We start from the raw sequence: 17,524 nt of genomic DNA, 5'->3' as shown, positions 1-17,524 counted from the left end.
CAGGGAAGGCGCCTGCCCTGCAGGGGCTGGCAGGGAGGTGCCTGAGCCCTCCCTCGCACAGCATTTCTAGCAGCAGCTCCCTCTCTTTGGTTGCCCTCCCAAATCTCTACTGCCAAATCTCTACTGCCTTCCTATGTCCATGCTGGAAACAGAATTTCTGTCCCCACGTATCTTCCATGTCCTTGCTCACAGACCCCATCCCACAAGCTGTGTGCTTCCTGAGTACAGGGCATCACAGGGGTTGCAGCTCCTGAAGACCTGATAAACCCTGAGGAGACAACAAATGTTATTGCACCTCATTGCAGCTGCCCACAGACAGCCATCCAGCAGCATGGACATGGCCTTAGCAAGGAGGTGTCTTCTCCTTGGGGTACCTGGATAACAAAAGGATGCCACAAGAGAGCTGCATCCTGCTGGAGAGCAGCCTGCAGCTCAGGAGGATGCCCCACAGGCAGAGCTGGATATCTGAAAGCTGGAGTGTCCCATATCCCAGATGCTCCCCCTGCAGGGTCTGGGGGAGGCTTGGCCACTCTGCTCATGGCTGCCCAGGGGCACCTGCCTTAGGGCACTCCAAGGGGCTTCTGCCAGGCTTCCTCCCCTTGCCCTGAAACCCAGCAGGACTCTCAAAGCCTACTGCATTGCCCACTGCCCTCCCAGAAACAAGACCCAGCAGGAGGAGACCCTTCCAGGATCTGCAGTTGCATGGCCCTGCAGCCAGACACTTACCTTGTCAAGGGCTGTGCAGGTTTCTCCTGCAGGCAGCTCTCAGCATCCTCCCACTCCCAACTGCCTTCAGCCCCTCTCTCATTTTCTTCTCTCTGTGTCTGTGCCTCTGTGTCTCTTTCCTGATGTGCTGTGCAGAGGAGCTGCTCCTGGCCATAGCTGTCTCTCTGCACCACGGCCCTCTTGCCACGAGCTCCCCTTGGGCTCACGAGCCCAGCCCAGCTCAGCAGCACAGCACCAGCCAAAGGGAATGCAATCACCCCTCTGGGGGCTTTGCTGATGAGCCCACGAACCTCAGGCACTCCGAGACAATTGAAGACAGCTCTCCAGAAGTGCAAGTCAGAGGCAAGTTTCCTGCAGTGTCTCCCTGAAGGCCAGCACTGACACAGCCTCCCTTGGAGCTCGTTAGAGCAGAACCCTGGAGGCAGTGAGGACAAGGAGACAAAGGCAATGTGAAGGTGACACTGATGTGTAGGAAAAGTGGATGTGTGTCACCAAGCTCAAGGGCCAGGACTTGACATCCATCCCATTTTAAGGGGGATCCTTTCCCTTGACAGGTTACTCAGGGCTCTTTGTGGGGCAGTAGGAGATGGGGATGTGCATTGCCAAGTGCAGGAGAATGGTACGACCCCTGCCTGGTTCATGGGTGGGGGCGAGGAGGCAATGAGGCCCTGGTGCTTTACCAATCAGCTGTCTCCTCTAAGGGCTCAGTGGCAGAGACAACAGCCATAGCCATGAACACAAAGACCTGGGTCCTGCTGGGACTTTGAGCCTTGCCATAGCCCTTGCTCCTCTCCAAACCAGGATGGCCTAGAGAATCCCAGACCTGTACCTCTTTACTGGTTAGTTGAAGACACTTGTCCTTGTGGTGTCATACCGGATCTGAGCTGAGTCTGATAACTCAGATCTTTTTGGTGGCCATGCTCCTTGTAAGGCAGCTCTGTGTGAAGTTGGCCTGGTTCCTGCTGAGCAGGCACCACTGCTTGTATGGCATCCCTCGTGGTGCCCAGGCCCTCCTTGTCCTGTGTACTCAGCAGTGTCCCAGTCTGCTCTGATGTGTGGCGTTACTCTCCCTCTCGTTCAGGACTGGGCTCTTCTCCTTGTAAATGTCTAGAGGTTTCTTTAGACAAAATCCTGTAGTTTCTCAAGCTCCCACCACACTGATGCTCTGTTCTGTCAGATGTTCCTGTCCACAGGCAGACAGTTCAGCCTTCATGTGATTGTGCTGTCTCTGACAAGACAGCGGTATTGGGAGGTACAGGGGACACAGAATCACACAGAATTGTCTGGGTTGGAGGAGACCTCAAGATAATCGAGTCCAACCTCTGACCTAACACTAACAAGTCCTCCACTAAACCAATGTTTGGATAATACAGGAGTAACTGGCTAAATGGAATTGCAGCACAGTCACAGAAAGGTAGTGGGTGGAAGTCTTCCAGATTCTACTTTTTCTGTTCTTCATTCTCATGCATGCTGTCAGTTTCTCAGGAGCTCTGTCCTAAATGTTATGGGGCTGTGCAGGACAAAGTTAGAAGGGCCAAAGCCCAGCTGGAGCTTAATCAATCCATTCCTGTCAAAGACAATAAACACTGCTTATATAAATACTTTAAATTAAAGAGGATTAAGAATCATCATAAATTATTGGATGTGGGGGGAAACCTGGTGCCAAGAGATGAGGTAAAGGCTGAGGTACTTAATGCCTTCTTTGCCTCTGTTACTAGCAGCAGGACCAGTTGTTTCCCTGGGTTTTTCTTCCTCCTCATGGCCAGTGCCCAACTTTTAGGGTTGTTTGTGTTTTTTTTTTTTTTTTTTTTTCTCTCCTGCTCTTTCCTACTGCCAAAGCAGGCTCCATCAGGGTAGAAACCACTCCTGAAGTAGGCATCCCAACCCAGCAGGCTCCTTGCGGCCTCTCAGCCGAGCAGACACAAGTCACCTCAGCAACAGCTTCCAAGCCAGGGGCCTGCTGCTGGCCTTGCAGCTTCTTGGCTAGACACAGCCAAGCCTTGTGCCTGCTGCTGCCCACTCATGGACTCAAGCAGAAGGGACAGGACAACCCATGTTGGGGCCTTCTTTCTGCCTGGGTCCTCCTGGCTCTGGAGGCAGAGGGGATCCCCCAGTCAGCATGCCAAGCAGGTGCCTTGTGCTGGCCTAGCAGGGCCACTGCCAGATGTCAGCCCAAAAGTGCAGCTCCCAGGGAGAAGGCAAGGGTGACCTGCCACCTCCAGACAGAAGTGACCTCCCAGTCCCTTTCTGTGACACGTTGCTGCTGCTGCCCTATCAAGTGCAGAGACAGAAGTGACCTCACAGTCCCTGCCACCATCACATTCCTCCTGCTGAGCCATGAAATACTGAGGCAGAGCTGACCTCTCTCTCACTATCTAGGTACCTGATTTTCTCTTTTTGGGTTAGAGACTAAGCAAAGTTTTAGTGGGAGTGTGTGTTGTTCTGCTTGTGGTGTTGTGTCTGTGGTTAAGGTATGGACAAGCTCTACGGTTTAGGGTATTTTTAAGTCTGCCAAGGAGTCTAGGGTTAAACAGAGAGTTTTCATGTTACTGTTAAGGGAAGGCATTAGGTTTAGCAAGAGAAAAAAAAATAAGAAAAAAAAATATTCCTTTCTGAGTATTGTAGTAGCATTTAGGTTTAGGCATTAAAATTACTGGCTCATGTAAGGTAAGGGCTATATGTGACTAGTTTAAGTCAGTGCTACCACAGCATCCACATTACATAAACACTATTACTTCTATGAAATCATAAGTTTCTGCTGGCCAAGCTCTTCTTCCCACCCCAACATATCACATCTCTCTTGTCCAGGCTGCTCTTGACATCTCCATATCTTATTGGGATCAGCCTTCTGATGACATTCATGATCGCAGAGTATCTGTCTCACCTCTGTTGGCTCCTCCATTCCTGAGACACTATTGGCATGGTAGTTAGAAGAGAAAAGGACACAAAGATCTTTAGGCGCATCCTGCACAATGTGCCCATCAGTTCTGCACTGCCACAAAACTGCGCTTCCTACCTACAAATTTTGTTTCCAGAATGGCTTTTATTTATTTATTTTTTTTTTTCTCATGCACGGTTCTGTTTTGGATATGCAGAGATGGAATAAGGAAAGTTAAGGAACAGATGGAACTGATCTTCTCAAGGGATGCAAGGAATAATAGGAAGGGATTCTACAGATACACTGCTCAGAAAAGAATGGCCAAGGAGAGTGTACGCCCTCTGATGGATGAGAAGGGTGCACTGGTAATGACAGACATGGAGAAGGCTGAGGGACTCAACAACGTCTTTTCTTCAATCTTCCCTGCCAGTCAGGTTTCCCAAGTCTTTCATTTCCCTGAACCTGTAGATGGAGGCTGGGGGTGCAAAGTCCAACCTGGTGGGAGTTAAGAGCAGGTCCAAGACCACCTGATGACACTAAACAGGTACATGTCTATGGGGCCTGATAACATGCATCCCAGGGTCCTGAGGGAACTGGCTGATGTAGTTGCCAAGCCTCTCTCCATCATACTTGGTGGCTGATCATTCTGCAGAAGAGAAGGCTCCAGGGTGACCTCTTTGTGGCCTTTCAGAACTCAAAGGAGACTTCTAGAAAAGATGGAGAGTGACTCTTTGCTCAGTCGTATGACAGGACAAGAGGGAAATGTTTTTAAAGTAAAAGACTAGAGATTTAGACTAGAGATTAGGAGGAAACTCTTCACCCAGAGGCTGTTGAAGCACTGGAACAGGTTGCTGAGAGACCTTAGGGATGCCCCATCCTTGGAACTGATCAAGAGCATGTGAGATGAGGCCCTGGGCTACCTGATCTCAAGGGGGGCATCCCTGCTTATGGCGTCCATGGACCGGGGCTTGGAACTAGATGCCTCTAAGGTCCCTTCCAACAGGAGCCATTCTCTCATTCTATGGTCTCACTAGCTATACCTCAAGCATGACTCCCATGCCATCAGTCTTCCTGTGGTCTCTCACCTGACCACAACAGAAGGTGCCTCACCATCATCTTCAATGCCATGTGCATGCTTCTGCCATTTACGGTCCCTATCTGTACCCCATTCCTTCTGCAGGTCCGTCAGCTCCACGGACAGAAGTGACCTCCCAGCCTCCTTCACAGCCATGGGCCTCCTGGAGGCCCAGCACATCCTGAGGCACACCTGACCTCATCCCAGCATTCCCAGCCAGCTCCTCCTTGTGGCCTCTGATCTGATCACATACCTGTCACCTCACATGCCTCTTCCAATCCCATGGGACTGCTGCAGGACCTCACAGTCCCTGCCCTGCCCAAGGGGACAAGCACCTGAAGTTTGGGGTAGGAGTGGGGTTGAAGCTGAGATGTGCTGTGTGCATGGTGGAGGGCTTTGGGGGTTAGATGATCAGGTTAATGTTTAGGGATTAGAGGTCACCCTCCAGGGTTAAGGGAATGGCAAGGACATCGAGGGATGGATTGGTGTTCTTCTCAAGGTGCCTGCTCAAGGTTTAGGATAATGACAAGTTTTGAGGCTTTTAACTTAGATTTGATTTGAAGGCTAGATTTAAGGATGGCTTTTTAATCCTTAGTTAGGCTTAATCAGCTTTCTGTTTAGCCTTCTTGTAGAAGATGCCTTTTATCTCTGCCTTTTCCAAATCCTGAGCAACATCTCTCCTATATCTGGCTTTTCCATGGTCTTTGACAGAGGTCTTATAACAACCTCTGCAGCTCCACCAGCACCTCTCTCATCCTTACCACACCACCTCTAGGCAACCTGAGGAGTGACTGGGAGGATGATGTTTGCTTGGCAAAGGGTTTCATTAAAATCTCTGATGAGGGCTGTCATGGGCTTCATACAGACTGTGATGGAAGTATCATAGAAAAGAGTGACACTTGTGTGGACAGAAGAGCAGATGGATAAGGCCTTGGGCCTGCCAACACAGGACACACACACCTGAAAACTGCATGAGAGGGAAGAGGAAGATTGGATCCAAAATGTAGATTATGAAAGGAAAGACCATGAGTATCACCGTGGCACTGCAGGACAGCTCCAGCAATGGGGCAAAACCACACAAGAGGTGTCTATGACACTGGGACCACAGAACTGTAGCTGGGAGGAGGAGAAAGAATTCCTGTACATAAGAGAAATTCCCCTGGTTCAGGTACACCTGCCTTCTGGAGTCAGACCTTCCACTTCTCGAGCCTTGCAGAGAACAGGGATGGCATACAGCCCAGGGCTGACCGTAGGGCATGGCTCCCAGCAGGAAGCATGGCATCTGCAGGTGTTTGGTGTCAGGCACCAGCACAGTGATGAGGGTGTTCCACATCCCAGTCTCCATGCTGGTCATGTGAGAGAGGAAGAAGAGATTTGTGTATGGGTAGAGGAACTTACATGTGGATTACTGGGAAAACTCAACAAATGCTGTCTTAGAGTCCAACTCCCTTCATGGAAAACCTTTCAGAGCATTCAGTTTCCCCCTCTCTTGTTAGGACACATTCAGAGGGGTGAAATGATCCCTGGCAGTCGTGGCTGAGGTGTCCTGCCATGCAGTGGGAACACAATAGGAGTTAAGGGAGGGAATCATTTTACTCACGATGGACAATCAAACTTAAATAGCATAAATCACACTTCTAAAATCAGTCTCTCCCAAGTTCAGCAAGGAGCAGTCAGCGAAGACTTCAGTCTAATTCAGGCACCACACCCCAGCAGAGACCCTGCTGCCTTGGGGAGCTGTCAGCCCTGAGGCCCTGGGGACACCTCGAGGGAGCCCAAGGGCACAGAGCAAGCGATGCCATGGTCGGGTGCTGCGCTGCTGAGCTGGGCCGGGCTCCTGGGCCCAAGGGGAGCTCCTGGCAAGCGCTGCAGAGAGACAGCTGTGCCCAGGAGCAGCTCCTCTGCACAGTGCAGCAGGGCTGGGGGCTCTGACTGCAGCTGGCACACAGAGAGGAGAGAAGGAGAGAGGGCTTGGAGGCACTGAGGAGCGCAACAACAGAGGGCAGCGTGTGGCAGGACACATCTGCAGGCTCTTGACACCGTGAGGCTCTGGCAGCAGGGCCATGCAGGTGGGGTTGCCAGAGGGGTCTTGTACAGCTGGCACATCCGACAGCTGATAGCATCTGTCAGGATGGGTCTCTCTGTTTCTCCAGAAATGAGTAGAAAATGTTTTAGAGAATGACATTTATGATTGGATATTTGAAAAGGAAGACCAAGGCAGGGGCTACCCGAAAGGCAAGACTTTTTCTGTAGCCTGTGCTTGCAGATACCTGTGGTAGAGCAGAGGCTGGTTTCATGGTAGTAGGTGGTCAGGTGTGTACTGAAGACTGAGACTCCTAGAATATTGCAGTAGGGGATCAATATTTAATCAATGAACTTCATAAAGTCCCTTCCCACACTTCAGCCCAGGAACTACACCAACATCATCATTCTGGTCCTCTCAGGTTTTATCCTAGTTGATCTTTTGGAGCTGCAAATCCTCCAGTGACCAGTGCCCTGTCTTTGGGAAGTCTCTGCTGGCTTGAGGTGAGCACAGATCACCTGCAATGAGCATGAGCTGTCTCTTCTGCAGGCAGAGCTGCAGCACAGAAGGGTCTGCTGAGTGTCTGTCTGTCCCTCCCTGGCCTTGCCTCCCCTGGCAGCAGCACGCTGGCATTCCTCCTGGCTTCTCCAGCTGGCCGTGCTGCTGCTGGTCTTGTTCCCAGGCTGGCTGGGGATGGGGGTTTCACATGTCCATGGCGTGAGCCCTCAGTGTGCTTGGGGGAAAGGGAGTATGGGGACAGAGTGGGGGGTGTGGAGATGGGCACTTTGAGCCTGGATTCCTCTGCTCTCAGCCGTGTCCTGGTTCTTTTCAGGTAAGGATGTGAATGTCATTGTCATACCGTTCAAAGAGATGCCAGAGGAGACCAGACTTGATGGACAGACTGTCTTTCCCCTCTGAATTACATTCTGGACTAAAGGGGGTGTCCCTTTCTCTGAAGATCCAGGTTTCACCTGAAGTATAGCAGGAAGGAAAATATACAGAAAAGAAAATCCTACAACCCTGCTTCCTCTCAGGAGAATTGGGAGCAAAACTGTGGATAATCACATATTGGTAAAGAATTGAATCTGGCATTACCCTATGTCCCTCTTTATCTGTTATTGTAGAGTAGGAATACCTCCTGCATTACCAAAGCAGAATCCTCTGCTCCCAGGGACACCCTCAGGCAGAATTGGATAGAACTCATGAAAGGGACTTGCCAAACATGTGCTTGAATTAGGCCTTACAATAGGATAAATCTGTTGTATATCCTTACTGTATTTTTCCTCCTTAGACAGGACCACTGCCCAGAAACAGCGAATGTGTAACATCAGCTCTGTGAGTGAGTTCCTCCTGCTGGCATTCGCAGACACGCGCGAGCTGCAGCTCCTGCACTACGCGCTCTTCCTGGGCATCTACCTGGCTGCCCTCCTGGGCAACGGCCTCACCCTCAGCGCCGTAGCCTGCCACCACCGCCTCCACACCCCCATGTACTTCTTCCTCCTCAACCTCGCCCTCCTCGACCTGGGCTGCATCTCCACCACTCTGCCCAAAGCCAAAGCCCTCTGGAACACCAGGGCTATCTCCTATCAAGGATGTGTTGTCCAAGTACTCTTTTTAGACTTCTTCATTGGAGCGGAGTATTCCCTTCTCACCGTCATGGCCTATGACCGCTACATTGCCATCTGCAAGCCCCTGCACTACGGGAGCCTCGTGGGCAGCAGAGCTTGTGCCCAGATGGCAGCAGCTGCCTGGGGCAGTGGCTTTCTCAATGCTGTCCTGCACACAGCCAACACATTTTCGCTGCCCCCTTCCCAAGGCAATGCTGTGAAACAGTTCTTCTGTGAAATCCCCCAGATCCTCAAGCTCTCCTGCTCATCTGTCCACCTCAGGGAAGGTCGGCTTCTCATGTTTACTACCTGTTTAACCACTGGATGTTTTGTTTTCATTGTGTTGTCCTATGTACAGATCTTCAGGGCAGTGCTGAGGATGCCCTCTGAGCAGGCCCGGCACAAAGCTTTTTCCACGTGCCTTCCTCACCTGGCCGTCGTCTCCCTGTTTGTCAGCACTATCATATTTGCCCACCTGAAACCTCCCTCCATCTCTTCACCATCCCTGGACCTGGTGGTGTCATTTCTGTACTCAGTGGTACCTCCAGCAGTGAACCCCCTCATCTACAGCATGAGGAACAAGGAGCTTAATTATGCAACGAGGAAACTGTTTAGATATATGCTTCTTCAGAGTCAGTAATGCCTTTCATTTCCCAGTTTATTAAAGAATTTATTAGGAAATTTTTTTGTTAATTTGTTTTTACAATTACTGTAAGTTTCCTGGGTTTGATTTAAATAAATGTATTTTTAACATCCTGTATTTTTTTTTTTAATTTCTTTTATCCAGTCATCTAATATAGCTAAAGAAGCAAGCTTAATGAATATGTAAAGACAATAACAAATCCCTCAGAATATCATTCATCTCAGTTTCTCTGTCTTCCCATCTCCTCTGGAGCTGGGGGAGCAGCCCCAGCACGCAGGAGGGGATCGGGGCCAAGAGCCCAGCTGCCACATGCAGGAGCAGCCCCGAGGGCCACCGGGGCTGCCCCTCACTGCCCGCTGGGCTCTGCTTCTCTGCTGCCTTCGGGTCTGGGCTGCTGCTTGCCTGGAGCCATGGCCAGCAGCAGGACGTGGCCTTTTCATTGCTGCTGTCTTTTGGTTTCCACATTGTTCTCTTGTACTCTCACATTCAATTAAGCCTTGAGATCACATGTACCTTGGTGACAGTCTTGTTGTCTGTACAGTGGCATCTCTTTCATTGCATAGCTCTTCCAAAGCTGGTGGTAGGAATATACCCAAGGAACTGCTGCATGAATGGGGACCCTACTTTATGGGGCTTCACTATGGATCAGAATTTAAGAGTGCTCAGTGAGGTGCTGAACTGAGAGGTCCCTTCTTGGGTTGCCCATGGTCAGCAAACAATAACTGGCCTCACTGCCCTGGGACTGTCCTGGGTCTGATGGCAAATGGCATCCTGGAGAGGAATGTGGAGCTGCTCTGTGGCTGGGCCAGGCCTATTGCGTTGGCCTGGGGAGCGGGGCTGCCCCTGCGGGGCACAGGCACTGTGTGCTGGGGATCTCTGAGGCAAGACAGCAAGGCTCCTGCAGCTTCACGGACCTCCATCTCCTGAGCTGGGGCTGGCCCCTGTGTGGGGGTTGCTAGCGCCTGGGGCTGTGGTGGCCGTGCCCAGAGCCCTGCAGCAGCCTGCAGTAGGCACTGCCCTGGGGCCAGCCCAGCCTGGGCTGCTGGGCTGCACTGGGCTGGGCTGGGCTGTACTGGGGAGAGGGCAGGGAGGAGGGGAGAGGTGGTCAGGGGCTGGGCTGGTCTAGGGAGGCAGGGAGGAAAGGGAGAATCGTGTTTACTGGACTGGGTATATTTAATGGCCTGGCACATCAGACCCACAAATGTTTTGGGCTCTACTGGACACCGGTGCACAGTGTACCCTAATGCCATCAAGCTAAAAAGAGGTAGAATCCACCTGTATTTCTGGAGTGACAGGGGAATCACAAGCATTAACTGTACTTGAGGCTGAAGTGAGTCTAATTGGGAGGAATGGCAAAAGCATCCCATAGGGACTGACCTGGAGGCTATGTGCATCCTCGAGATAGACTGCTTCAGGAGAGGGAATTCAGAGTTCCAAGAAGGCACCACCGGTGGGGCTTTGGTAGAGCTGCCTTGGAGATAAACCACATGAAACAGTTGTCTACCTTGCTTGGCCTTCCACAGAATCCTTCTGTTGGGGGTTTGCTGAGGGCTGAAGAACAGCAGGTGCCAATGGCTACCATGGTGGCGCACCTGAGGCAGCGTCACGCTAACCGAGACTCCCTGATTGCCATCCATGAGCTGGGTCATCGACTGGAGAGACAAGGTGTAGATGCAGAGCTTGGGAGCGTGCATATGTGATGGACTTGTCAGCACTAAGGTAAAGTTGTCTGACCTGGGTGACACGTCCCAGAGTAGTGTCAGGCACAATGCAATTCTTTTTGCCTTCTGCATCTATAGCACTGGAAGTAGGACTTTGCCCTACTCTATTGACTGGGCAGCTCTTTTCACATTACTCAATTTAGTTTTCTGTGTCTGGAAGGGGACAATTTCCCAAAAGAGGCCAAGCTCATGGGTACAGCTACAGCCAATGAACATATATTTCCTTTATTTTTTTTCCTGAGTTTTCCATGGAAGACCCAGTAGAGACTATGGATGTCCAGTTGTCTACTAAGATTCATTTACAATTTCTCAGATCCCAATGGTCATTTCAAATGTTATTTTATTTTATTTTATTTTATTTTATTTTATTTTATTTTATTTTATTTTATTTTATTTATTACTTTAATTGTTTCCCAAGGAACCCCTGACTTGTCTCAGAAAGGGTTTCATGTGCTGGGCTGGGCTGCAGTTACAGGGACAAAGACCACTGCTGGCAGTGGAAGTGTCAGACCAGCACACTCTGCTCTTCCTCCTGATGGAGTTCTCCAAAGAAGTCACCCTGGATGAATAGAAATAGGAGAATGATTCTCCAACTGAAATGCAACAAAATTCAGCCTTTGAAGCAAGAAAATATTTTTATTATGTTCTCTGTGAAATCTTTTCCCTTAACTACGTCATACAAATTCTGCTATTAGCTGCAAAAGGCGTGAAACCTTGAAGAAAACTATGGAGGAGATGTTAGGAATTTCTGCATTTTAATGAGTTCCATGGTGTATTGTGGTGCTGAGTCTATGAAGCTCAGGTACTGAGAGGACAATGATGCAACTGCTAGACAAAGTAAAGTCAGAAGGACAAGTTGAAGTGACTTGGAGTATTAATGGGCCCACTGAGGGCTGTTACTAACAAAGCTTCCCCAGGGTCTTGTTAGGGAAGATAATTGGAGGCCATGATTGCAGACAGGCAAAGCACTGTGCTGAGAGAAGTCTTGGTTGGTTTTGGTGATGCAGAAGGGCCAAGGGTTGGCCCCAGGCGCTGGAACAGGAGATCCTGCACCCCACGTCTGCCTCAAGACTCTTCCTGGGGTCTGTGGGCTGTGGTGGGCAGTGTGATGCTGTGCGAAGAACAGTGGCGTGAAACCTCTGAGCTGCTGCACAGAGCTGAAAAGAATCTAATAGGCCCCATCACAATGAATATAACATATCACATTGTAAGCTCTAGCCAAGGGGACAAAAACTTCAGGGCTGTTAGGTCCTTCCCTTCTTACCAGCACCCTCCGCCTTCTCCTCTGCAGGCTTTCCAAAGCTGTCCCACACATTGCCCTATTTTCTTGAAGTCTGCAGTCACCCATCTCTTTCCACAACCTTGCTCTCATCCCTTTCTTTCTCCGATGCCTCATCAGCCCTCACCAGCTGTTCCTTGTAGCACAAAGCTATGGTCTGATCAGAGGGTGACCTCTGGCACCATAGAATGACCCTTTCAGGGACATTCCTCCCTCCTTGTGACAAGTGCCAGCCTTCCATGGAACACTTTGTGGCACTTTTTTCTCTCCTGCTCTTTCCTACTACCAAAGAAAGCTCCACCAGAGTGGAAACTACTCTTGAAGTAGGCATCCCAACCTGTCAGCCTTCTTGCATCGAGCCAAGCAGACACAAGTCACCTCAGCAGCAGCGTCCAAGCCAGGGACTTGCTGCTGGCCTTGCAGCTTCTTGTGGAGACACAGCCAAGCCTTGTGCCTCCTGCTGCCCACTCATGGACTCAAGCAGAAGGGACAGGACAACCCATGTTGGGGCCTTCTTTCTGCCTGGGTCCTCCTAGGTCTGGAGGCAGAGGGGATCCCCCAGTCAGCATGCCAAGCAGGTGCCTTGTGCTGGCCTAGCAGGGCCACTGCCAGATGTCAGCCCAAAAGTGCAGATCTCAGGGAGAATCCAAGGATGACCTGTCAGCAAATCAGAGTTAAATGACCTCACAGTCCCTTTCCGTGACACGTTCCTGCTGCTGCCCTATCAAGTGCAGAGACAGAAGTGACCTCACAGTCCCTGTCACAGTCACGTTCCTGCTGCTGGGGCAGGAGATCCTGAGACAGAGCTGAGCTCCTCAGAGCATTCCCATCCATCTCCTCCTTGTGGCCCACAAGCTGATCAGATCAGGGTGAACAAGAGAGTAAAGGTAAGGGAAAGGGGCTATGGGCTGAGTTTTGGCTTGAAGGGATACTTTGAGGTCAGGCATAAGAATAGTGGATTCCTGTCAGAGTGTGGACTAGCATTTATGTTTTGGAGTTAATGTCACTGGTTAAAATATGTGTTTTAAGTCACAGTTCCAGCAGAATCAACATTGCCTGAATGTTCTAACATCACAGAAATCATTAATTTCTGCTGGCCAATCTCCTCTTTCTTCCCTCAAATCTCACATCTCTCCTGGCCAGGCTTCTCCTGACTTTCCCGTATCAGTCATTTTCTTAGGGGTAGCTTTCTGATGGCTTTCATGATCTCAGAGTATCTGCCTCACATCTGTTGGCTACACCGTTTTTGAAACTGACATGGCCTCTAAGTCAGGATGGAAAATAACCCAAAGCTGTAGGTGAACCCTGCACAATGTGCCCAGCAGCTCTTTTACCACCCCAAAATTTTGTTTCCTGCTTTCAACTTTTGGATATGGAATGGTTCTGTGCACCCAGGCTATCTTTTTCCAAACTCTCATGCATGGTTCAGTTTGCCCCAAGTGTCTTGGAGGCAGTGGCCCCCTCTGTGTAGAAAACTGAAAGCAGTCGTAAAGGATGACTTCAAGCAAAAGCTGACACCTCTGATATGACAACCCCCACCCAAGACCTCTTCCTCTATGCAGCCTACCAGGTACTTAGAAAGAGCCGATCTCAGAAACTACATGCACAGCAAGTTCCTTCTGCTGCCTGGCTCAGGATTCAAATTAGGATTAAATAAAAAAATAGGATTTATTGAAAGAATATAAAGGAATAGAGGTAAGCAAACAGCGCTGGGTGCACCGGGAGTCTCCTCTCCACCAGGACGCACACCAGTTACATCAAGCAGCTGATTTTTATGCTCCTAGACTAATACATATTCATTACTACTTCTAAAAAAATAGATTATTAAAATTAGCTTCCGGGGTGCAGTCCCTCCTACTGGAGCATGCGCAGTCTCCTCTGGGGTCTCTTCTGGGGGTCTCTAGGGGTTTTTCATGCTGAAGGCTCATAGTCTTCCTCTCCCCCTTTGTACTTACTGGGCACCATGCCAAGTTTATAGAACATCCTCTTCAAGTCTTGTCTCCCAGCCGTCCTTCAGCTTCTTTCTCCTTCCTCTTTATCTCTCGGCCCCCCTAACCAGATACCAAAGATCCACATAGTATCCCGTAACAGTCACTAGTTGTTATCAGTTGTTCTGAAACTCCCAGACACACGAGTAATTAAAACATTCTTCCCCAGCCATTCACAGACACATCTATAGCAGTGTTAGAAATAGAAGTCCGGAATAACAAAAGCAAACAGGTTCATAAATTTAAGAAGTGATAAATTGACTAGAATGAGGGGGAGACTGGGACACACTGCAGCTGTGGTTCAAGAATTAAATTGCCAGTGCAGGGCCCAGAGGCAGACAGGATTCAAACAGAATTGTTCTTTATGGACACGAATTGTTAAAACATTCCTCACAATCCCTTATCTTCTTTTTAATATCAACAATTCGTGTCACTTCTGTTGTTAATAACTGGATTTCATCAGTCCGTTCTTGGAGGGTCCAATTCTTAAACATCATAATTGACATATCCCCTTCCCTTTTTAATGAAGTTATTACAAATGTACTATTTATCACCCGGTGTATTAATAACGTAAGGCAAGGTATCATACAAGGTATATACAATAACATAATTACACCACATGACAATAAAAATAACACTCTTTTAACCCATGGTCCACCAGGCAGCCATGAAAATAAATCCCATTCCATATCCTTCCAGGTTTGTGTTTGCTCGCTCACCTCCCCCCCTTCCTTCTCTGGGATGGGAGAGAGAAATGGGAAAGTGAAGCCTGTGAGTTGAGATAAAAACAAGAAAATAATAACAATAATAATAATAACAATAATGATGATAATAGTACTACTAGTAATAATGTGTACAAACAAGTGATGCACAATGCAATTGCTCACCACCTGCTGTCCGATGCCCAACCTAACCCCGAGCAGTCCGGCCCTCCTCCCAGCCTGCCTGCTGGCAGGACAGTGAGAAGCTGAATTTGGCTTGGTCCTTGGCTTGGTGTAAGCACTGCTCTGTAACAATTAAAAACAACTAAAACACCAGCATATTATTAATATTCTTCTCATCCTAAACCAGAACATAACATTCTATCAGTTACTAGGAAGAAACACCCTTTTAATCAATCTTTAAACAGCAATTACTAAAGCTAAATTTTCCACAGACTTCTCCTTCTTGTGCTAGTAAATAATCCAAAGCTAGGCAATTTTGATACAAAGCAGTTCTCATCTTTATAACTCATTTAAATCAGTTCTCATCATTTATAACTATTTCTATTACAGCTAATAACCTAATTATTCTATTAAGTATATATACTGGGGTCCTATAGTCCCAGGATCTGTCTTCTGCCCACGTAGCTGGATCATAATAGGCAAACGCCTTCAGTCAAGGAGTTAGGCCCGCTTTCAGGGTCACTTCAGGCTTGTGTTACCGTTCGGCCTGTCAGGGTGATCCAGCTCCTGTAAAACGAATCACAATTTTATATAGGTTTAAAAAAAAGTTTTTTTTTTATGTTATTTTCTCGGGACAACCTGATCTTAGTGTGGGAGAAGTGCGGTCGAGGCCCTCTCACTCGGCAGTCAATACCCATAGGGGTTGCCTCCCTCGGTAGACCATACACACCGCAGTGGAGGGTCCTGCCCCGGTCTTGCCTCCTCCCTTTTCTCCCTTTAGGCTTGTCCCCTTTATTTAGCATCCTTCATTCATGCAGAGCCTCGTTGCCAGAATATTAGTTCTCCCTTAGCTTGAGTTTCAGTTTCCCAGGAGTGGACTCAACCCTCCAAGTTTCAGTAGTTACTGGTCCTTTTATTCTGGATGCGTGGGTCCCTTTCTGCAGTTCTCACAGCTGTTTCAGTAGTCAGTAAAACAAGGTACAGTCCCTCACATCGGGGGTTCAGTGATTCTTCCCTCCCATGGCTGCTTGTTGAAACACTTTCTTTTTTATCTTCTGACAAGTTAAATAACAGTTATCTAATTTGCTTTGCCGTATGGCCCTTTCCAGGTTCCTGTAGCAGGATTCATCTGATAGCCACGGCTACATTCACATTTGTAGCCACATTTCAGGTTGATACAGATTTGACTACAGATACCAGGGTTTTGGCATTCATCAATACCTCCACAGTTTCTCTTGTTTACAAACTCAAACCCAGCTGGACAGTCACATTCATTTATGTTGCATTCCTTCAGGGGCTCATCACCCCAGTCCTTGCAGTCTCTCTGCTGGTTACACACTTTATTGATATCAATGCATTCTCCACTTCTGCACTTGAATTTGCCAGGTCCAGAGCACTGAATACAGTTTGCTTCATCAGTGCCATCCAAACAGTCTCTCACACCACTGCACTGCCTACTCCTATGGACACAGTTCCCATCTTCACATCTGAACTGGTCTGGTCCACAGGTCCAAGAAGGGCAGTTAATTTCATCACTTCCATCCTTGCAATAAGGATCTCTGTCAAATCGCCACTTCTTGTAGATACATTCACCTGAGCCGCACTGCACCTCACTCGTAGCACACTTCACTGGAGGTGCAGGCTGGCGGCCACACTGCTCCAAAGATTCATCCGAGTGGTCGGAGCAGTCAGCATCATCATCACACACCCAGCTGATAGGGATGCAGGTAGAACTCTTGCACTGAAACTCATGAACACCACAGGTAGGAGGTGCACATTCCAGCTCATCGCTACCATCACTGCAGTCATCTTGAACATTGCAGACAAAGCTTTTGGAAATACATTGCCCACTACTGCATGTGATTTCTGCTGCACTACAAGTCACAATGCCACAATTCTCTTCATCTTCTCCACTGTCGCAGTCCTTTTCACCATCACATTTCCAGGACACTGGGATACACTGGGTTGACTGAGGACCACAGCTGATTTCATTTACCCGGCATGTTCTCGTATGACACAGCTCGGCACTCTCATCAGACCCATTTTCACAGTCCGGATCCCCATCACACTGCCATCTATTTGGCACACACTGACCACTGTTGCACACAAAGTCAGATTCAGCACACGTCTTCTTCACACAAGCACTCTCATCACTGCCATCTGAGCAGTCTTCACATTTTGCTCTAGCACTGTCAGCAGCAGTGCACAGGCCGGCGAGGGCGAGCAGCAGGCAGAGCGCCCCGCAGCGCGGCAGCACCCACCGCCGCCCTGCACCTGTGTCACTTATACTGCTCCTATTACCCATGCCGTTAGTGTCAGTGGCATCCTCCTGGTACCGTTTCTGTCTTTGTCGCCCCTTACTCTCCCCCTTTTCTTTTTTGCCACTGACCATTCACCACAAATGGATGAGACACATGATTACTAGTTAGGAAAGAGAGTGTAATGTCTGCTATACGGCTGCAGGCCGTGCCAGCTGCAACCCTAGAAGCTGTTTGTGAACAAGCCTGACTGACGGTGGTCATTTGGCGGTGTAATCTGAGTCTCTGCACTCCTGCCCTGCAATAGAGCTAAATCGTCATTAATAGTCTGTAGAATGTGGCAACTCCATGGAATGCTATCCAGAAACATAGTTATAACACCGATCTGGGGACGAATAGTCTTTTTTGCATTGCAAGATAACTTCTTATAAAAAGAATGCCA

The 17,524-nt window shown here is 49.0% G+C and overlaps 1 protein-coding gene and 1 pseudogene across 2 annotated transcripts; one reads left to right on the top strand and one right to left on the bottom strand.

Moving 5' to 3' along the window:
• Positions 1-8,019: 8,019 nt before the first annotated feature.
• LOC311428119 (olfactory receptor 14C36-like) lies at positions 8,020-8,949 on the top strand (the record flags this gene model as incomplete). Its single annotated transcript, XM_084539671.1, has 1 exon — positions 8,020-8,949. One exon carries the CDS (start codon positions 8,020-8,022, stop codon positions 8,947-8,949), a length of 930 nt encoding a protein of 309 aa, XP_084395797.1.
• A 6,123-nt stretch (positions 8,950-15,072) lies between these two features.
• LOC311428118 (very low-density lipoprotein receptor pseudogene) lies at positions 15,073-17,129 on the bottom strand (annotated as a pseudogene). The gene has a single exon. The product of its transcript is annotated as a very low-density lipoprotein receptor pseudogene (transcript).
• Positions 17,130-17,524: the final 395 nt, after the last annotated feature.

Source organism: Aythya ferina (assembly GCF_964211825.1).
Source record: "Aythya ferina genome assembly, contig: HAP1_SCAFFOLD_29, whole genome shotgun sequence".
NCBI classification, from domain to species: domain Eukaryota; kingdom Metazoa; phylum Chordata; class Aves; order Anseriformes; family Anatidae; genus Aythya; species Aythya ferina.
This window is presented reverse-complemented; position numbering and strand designations above follow the sequence as displayed.